At 35.2% G+C, this 7,260-nt stretch overlaps 1 protein-coding gene across 1 annotated transcript; it reads left to right on the plus strand.

Annotated features, from left to right (window-relative positions):
* Window positions 1-1,230: 1,230 nt before the first annotated feature.
* LOC137394814 (uncharacterized) lies at window positions 1,231-5,713 on the plus strand. Its single transcript, XM_068081584.1, has 4 exons — window positions 1,231-1,421; window positions 2,112-2,208; window positions 4,547-4,650; window positions 4,875-5,713. Exons 1-4 carry the CDS (start codon window positions 1,352-1,354, stop codon window positions 5,021-5,023), a joined length of 420 nt encoding a protein of 139 aa, XP_067937685.1. The 5' UTR covers window positions 1,231-1,351; the 3' UTR covers window positions 5,024-5,713.
* Window positions 5,714-7,260: the final 1,547 nt, after the last annotated feature.

Genomic DNA, 7,260 nt, shown 5'->3' on the forward strand with positions numbered 1-7,260 from the left:
TACAGTTGTTTGGTATCAAAAGATACACCATGTCTTACTCTGCTGTGTTGTAGGTGCAAAATATGTGGAAATGTGATTACAAGCTCTTAAAAGCTCAAAAACGAACACTTAATCGCAGCCATCACGAAAACGCTGTAGGTTGGAATCCTTTCCCAAAACGGCTCAAATAGGACGTAGTTGAACACGACGTGCTTCTGTTTACACTTTCGTACAACCTCGTTCGTCGAAATATTTTCGCTAATATACTTAACACATTTAATAAAACTATGTCTATTGTTCTTACGCGTTCATTTCATTATCATTGTAATGCTGTCGTTTTGAGTACTAATATTTAAAAACTTAGCCTAAAAATTAGTTTAATTTTTAACCTTAGCATATCATCCTCTGATAAACATGAGGAGCCTGTTGGTCATTTGTAATAGTAAAAAATGCTGCAGAAATTGTTCGCCCCATTTGGCAAGAAGTATGGGTCACATGATCAGATTACGACTAGATGAATAGACAAAGCTGAAATGAAACTGTAAAGTAGCGTGAGTCTATATTTGATGAGGGCTTTCCGGTAGAACCCGAAGTGCTTGTCATAAACTAAAGCTACGAGACGTTTTATATTGAGCCTTTTATTGATAACACTACATGACCAAACAATAACCAGGTTGAGTTGAGTAGGTCATCGAAATAAAGGGATTCCAACCTACGACATTTTTTGTGATGGCTGCGATTAACTGTTCGTTTTTGAGCTTTTAGAAGCTTGCAATCACATTTCCAAATATTTTGCACCTACAACTCAGCAGAGTAAGACATGGTGAACCCTTTGATACCAAATAACTGTAATGTGAATTTTGTTGCATGTCAACCTTTAAGATAATTCTTTTGCAATAGAACAAATTAATTTTCTAAAGATAGCTCCGCAATTGCATAGGTTAAACTTTGTCCAGAAGACTGGGTAGAAATTTTTGTAATTATCATAGCTGTAGCAAAATAACAATGATAGCTATACTAATGGTTGCTGTACTAATATTTATATTATTGAAAACAAAAATTCCAAACCCATACTTTCTTGCCGTAAACAAATGTGAAGACAAATCGGGATAATTTCTATTGAACAAAAGCAGTGAATCAAATATTTGGCATCAGGTTCCCTATTGTATTTACGCGGTGTCGTGATTTCGTTTATATAAAGAGGTATAGCATGTCAAGTGTCTATAGAAAACCTGTTTGTATAGGAGCTGAGTGAGCGGTAAGAAAAAGGCAGTTCTAAGTAGCCAGCAGCTTTTCATAAGATTCGCTGATAGTAATATATCGCGCTTTTGGGAAAGTCCTACTCAATATCGCTAGTGTTTTGCAAGCTATCATGGCATCGACAGAAGTCTCGGTTCTGGAACCAAGCTTCCTGAGCACACAGATACTACAGTATCTTGGAAGTAAGTTAGCTGTACAGATTATCAGTTCTAAAAATTAACGCAAATACTTTTACGTAGTCGAGTAACAGCTAATCAGTATTATATTACTGCGCGCTTATTTTAGTTCTGCAGTCTGGTCTTGAATTGATTGTGATTTGTGTTGTTCCATTAATCAAATCCATTTTTTATGAATGTGCAAGTACTGAATATTTTTAAACTATGCAGTGATCGCTTATAGCCATAATGAACTTATGTTTTGGCTAGCGCAGCTAGACTACTATCAGACTACATTAAGTTGAAAGGTGCAACATGTTTATAGTGTATACTTATTCGACTACTCCTAGTAAGTCTAGTTTGAATCGGAGTTACTGCCGCTGTGCGTGGCTCTTTGACAAGATTATTCAATTCCCACGAGAACTCAAGCCAAACAAGGATGTTCACACTTATAGGGTATATATAGATCAACGGCTATGAAACTTTGGTACATGAAACAAATGTGTGCGGTGAAAAAGATATGAATTGCAAGCCTCAAGGTTTCTTATAAGCAAAAATTTTAATTATGACAAGTCTTGCGCAGTATAGAAATTTGCCCTCAATGACAACTGAAATAAATATGCTTTTCTGGTAATAAAACACAGCTATGTGGCTATGAGAAGTGTGCATATGTATTAGTGTGTGGCTATCGAGTGATGACAATATTTTGCTTTTTAGGAGATGGCGTTATAATGATGGTTGTTGGCTGTTTCTTGTGTCTAATATTGGTGGTTTGCTGCATTGCCCTTGTAATCTGGTATTGCAAGCGTACAAGGTAAAAGTATATTCTGTTTAAATGCTTACTTAATGTCTGAGTTTAAATTTGCGCTAATCTAAGCATCTTCATGAGATTTGAAACTTTTGCAAGATGGGTAAACTCAATTCACAAGCACCAAGATATGACTGAGGTTGATGCTTGTTCCTAACCGAATGGTTGAAAAGCATAAACCCACAATAACCCATGTATCACCACATTATAGCCCCCTTGTGACATTCCAGTTATCAGTTAAATGTTTTATCACTGCACTGTAGAGCTCTTGTAGCCTTACAGTCACCTGATAGCTCTTGTGTCACTATACCATCACAGCTAATAGATAGCCCTACATATCACTAGACTATCACAGCAAACAGATAACGTATATATTACCATACCATCTTAGCTAACAGATAGCCCATACATCGCTATATCATCTCAGCTATTCAAATTATTCGCTTTCTACTTAGCTTTTTTGTGCTTTGCTTTTAATAACTACGCATTTAGTTACCGTAAGTAACTTGTTTTTATATTGCATATATTCAATCAGCTGTATACTCAGCCAATAAATGGTATTGTGCATTTAACATCTGAAATTAGATTAGTTGATCACGTCTTGAAAAAGACCATTCTAGAGCATTGCTAACGCTGAAATTGTTGAACCGGTTCAAATTAGCCTTAACTTCGAGAAGTTAAGTTACTTTCACACAGAAGAAATGGTTTTTACAATTGCTAATTCTAGACTCCTATTATAGGAGTCTAGATTAGCGGCCAAAAAGAAGCAATTGTAAAAACCCTTTCTTCTGTGTGAAAGTGACTTAACTTCTCGAAGTTAAGGAGATAATAGAAACAGGCCAAGGGAAAAATTCTTGAAGGTGCAAGTTTTCATATCTTCAAGCTGGTTGCATAATCAGGGCAGCTTTGCTAGGCCATAAAATATAAAAATATTTTGCAACATTTAGGATGTTCACAAAATTTGCTTCAATTTAGCAACAAAAACAGTGCTCTGCCTACACAGAGCAAGCCAAAGTTCACGTTAGTTATGTAAGAAAGTTTTATTCCAACTTGCCTTATACGACAAGCGTAGGTCTCTTATGCAAGTGTTCACACATAATTCCCATCATTTCCCTGTCAGTACAGCGCTTGAATGGTTTAAGGTGTGAACCAGAACTTACCGTTTGTGAGTTTTAGCGACGCCAATTAGGAGGTTAGCCGATAAAATCACGCATTGTGTAAAAATGATTACAGAACAGGCAACCATAATATATATAGATTGTATTTATCAGGCGTAGTTTGGTGACCAAAGAAGACTGTTATTGCTACACATGAGACTGCTAGTTCTCTTGATAAAACAGTCTATGGGATTGGCTATGTGCTGTATTATTACCTCCCTTTCATTTTGTGTTGAAGGTTTATGTAAAACATAGTCCAAGGTGTAAGAATTATTGAATTTAATTTTTTTAAGTATGCATGACCTACGAAAAAGTTGAGGTCTATTCTCTATTACTATCTATTGGTGTCTATTATGGGCAATATTGTGCTCTACTGCAGTATTTTGACAGTCAACATTGTTTTCTACTACTTCAATTTCTAATTGAGTTTTCTAAATATTATAAAAATGATGAGAATTTCATATTCTTAGTTACATCACAAATATGGAAATGGTAGTTTTTCAACTGATCTAGTGAAAGGAGCTGGAAAATTGTGGTGTGGGTAGCATTTGAGCTTACTTCCACGATAAACGCAAACTAAAACAAATAAACTAAAGCACTTGTTGGCGACAGTCAATGTTCAAAGAGATCGTTACTCATCAAGTGTTCCAAAATTCATCTCAAACTTTCATTAAAGCTTACTGAAAAGATCACAGCGAGAATATTGTCATTATTCAATTTACAAATAAAATATTCAATATACAAAAGAAATATGATATGTATTAGTGGCTTGGGAAGTGAAACATTTCCTATCACCTTGCCGTAATTAAAAATTGTTTTTGTTTCTAGAGAGAATAATTTGTAAACCTAATGGCTCTTTTTACAGACATTGCATAGGAGCGAAAAAGCATAAAAATTTTACAGAAAATATGATAGAGACTGTAAAATATCAAACTTCAAATTATTTTTGCGAGTTTATACTTTTTTAGATTCTATTTAGCAACAACTAGATTAAATATTAGATGCTTTTAGAAAGTCCTGCATCTCGTCTCGAGGAATACGCTGGCATCCTAAACCTCCAATTACGTAATATCATAAATTATGTGTAGTTTATTACCAGACAAACAAATTATAATATATAATTGCAATTATAAATAGAGAGACGAGTAGTCACACCAAATCAAAATAATTTTAAAACTTATTTCAAGTTTCACTCAAGAGGGAAAAAGCCAACTGCCACAATTAGGAGTTATCATACCACCTCAGCATTCAGCTGCCACCCAGATCACTGTGCCAACAGAAGATGAAAATGGTAAGTGGTACTTGTCAACATAAAGCAAGGCAATGGAAAAAGCTATAAGCTTCTGGGCCAATTTAAAATTTCCCTTTGGTAGACTTCCTTTATGCAGTGCCACCTGTCGATATTCAGAGCCTAACATAGAAGCTTCAGCCGCAAAATATACTTAGTGTTAGCGCTATGCCAGCACATGTGTAGCCGTTATACAGCCACTTCTTCATTACCATTCCTGTTTTCAGACTACCCAGAAGCGATGACTGCGACAGGTTCAAGAACTACCGATGCTGCAAGCACTTTTACTCCTAACGAACCTGGTACATCTGATGAAACCTACTACGGTCAAGAGATGTCAGTTGATGACGATGACGAAACAATACATCAAGTTTAGCACATATTAGAGCCTATGTTCTATTGCTCAACACTAGAGAGCTTTTTTGCCCATGATCCACAGCAATCTGGATTTTGTTCACCGTTCATAGTTTTATCAAGTTCTCATTTTGCCAGTCAGTTTCTGTGAAATAGAAATTCCTTTCCTACTTCTACAGATGTAGGGCAATGAAACGAAAATTTCACTCATTTTAAAATCTGGTTGGCATTGTTCATCATTCATGCTAAAAAATGATGGGAAGTCGATATATTGGGCATTTAAACATTGACATAAAACATGTATGGCAAAATGAAAGTATGGCACATTTCTTTGCCCCGCCCCCAATGTGAATCTTTACATCGTGTCTAGACACAATGCTTGATGCAAACCACACTTTAGGTAGTCAGTTCTACTTGCACTCTGCTGACATATGACTGCAACTAGTTAACTGTCCACTAACCCACCAATACACATTTTAAATGCTCATGGTGTAAATTGGTCGGAATCTACGTAGAGCCTGAAACATATTTCATAATATTCCGTTTGTAAGCCAGTTTGAACTGGTTTCAACATGCAAGATTTTCTGTCTTCCACTTTGAGAATTATTTTTATTTTTTGCACATTTTATATGACTAATTTTTTATTGTGACTGCTTGTTTTATGGTGTAGTATACTCTGTACTGCACAGCATATTCTATAACTAATACAATTTCCCATTGTAAATCACACTGACATCTGTGACCAATGTTATACCACATATGGCAACTGTTTGATACCATACTTTGTCAAGGGCTAATTTATAAACATGTATTTTACATGTCTTTACTAAGATGACTTCAGCTTGGTTTTAGGACCTGAATTAACTCCTATCACTTTCTTACCTCGTGGGATAGTTTATTGGTCTAAAGCAGGGGTTCTCAACCAGGGAGAAAGTACTCCTATAAGAGGGAATTTTGAATATACAAGGGGGGAACAGGGAGGTGTCCGATTTGTTAAATTTTAAAATTATGTCCTGCAGTGTGTTATGAGTTTAAGTTTCACCATGTAACATTTTGGTTTTATCTATAACACTAGTTGCTAATAATGAGCTACTAGTCAGAACCCAGATATACATGTATGTGAACACATCCATCCAGATTTTGATTAGATAGTAAGTTAACCTAGTCATAACCCAATTCACCGTCATGACGAAGGTCATGTATTGTGTGTTGAATGCGTGCTGTATCAAAATTAATAACATATTGTTAAATGTTTAGATATGAACAATAAAATGGGATTATAATTTGTATCGGTTGTTTTTAGTCATGCGAGTTAAAAGTACGTGGGGAATCAAATTTATGAAAAGGCATAAGAAGGAACTGAATGAAAAAGGTTGGCAACGGTGAAACCCTGGTCCAAAGCAAACCTGAGTACCTTTTTCTAAAAGAAAAGACAATCTGTATTTTATATCTTTACAACAAAGATTATATTGAACTAACTCTGCGTTTACAGCTAAATAATAAGCAGTTCTCTTGCATGACTCACTAGTTACCTCAAGTACTATACACTGCGTGCTCCAGCCCAGTTTATACACAACTACATGTTAAACATTTTGTTTTTCATTGAGAATCTTATTTATGAAACTGTACAAACTTATAAAACCATTCTCATAAACTTCCACACCATCGACCTTGACCTTGAGTACATTGGGTATATTGAAACTACATTCTAACTAAGCAAATATTGCCTAGTCAACCACTTGAACTCTCTTTCAATTAATATAATAAGACTATTTAAGCAACATGTTTCTAGTTGCAGAATACTTTTTATGACAAACAAACTGCAGAAAATTTGAATTTTTGCTATAAAATGATTTGTGTCTTGCCAATAAGCTAAGGCCAATTAAACTTCTAATTCGTCATTCGCCTTGAATAGGAGTTATCTCTCCAGAGCAGACTTGGTAAACATTAATCAGAGACTTCGTCATTCGTGACAATAACTATAACTTATTCAGCTATAATAATTACACAGTTGAATGAAAAAAGGCTGTTTTTGTAGACACCCTTAAACCATTTCTAAGGCATTTGGCAAATTATGGCAGAAAAACCCGAATATATGTGTAGTTTTATAAACACGACATATTATTATAAGCGACACCACAACTTTACTGCAATAGCTTGGAAAGGTAAAAATGATTTTGTTGTTGACAAAGAGGCCACTAGAGTATGTAAAGTATAAACAGCAGTAAAACAGGAAGGAATAAATTTGGAGGATTTACA

The sequence above is a fragment of the Watersipora subatra genome, chromosome 4, assembly GCF_963576615.1.
Source record: "Watersipora subatra chromosome 4, tzWatSuba1.1, whole genome shotgun sequence".
Lineage (NCBI taxonomy): Eukaryota > Metazoa > Bryozoa > Gymnolaemata > Cheilostomatida > Watersiporidae > Watersipora > Watersipora subatra.

Bases quoted from the DNA above. Each gene is read 5' to 3' on its own strand.
- LOC137394814 (XM_068081584.1), top strand. From the start codon at position 1,352: ATGGCATCGACAGAAGTCTCGGTTCTGGAACCAAGCTTCCTGAGCACA. The intron at 2,209-4,546 runs GTAAAAGTATAT...ACTTATTTCAAG, and splicing joins TGGTATTGCAAGCGTACAAG to TTTCACTCAAGAGGGAAAAA. The intron at 4,651-4,874 runs GTAAGTGGTACT...TCCTGTTTTCAG, and splicing joins GCCAACAGAAGATGAAAATG to ACTACCCAGAAGCGATGACT.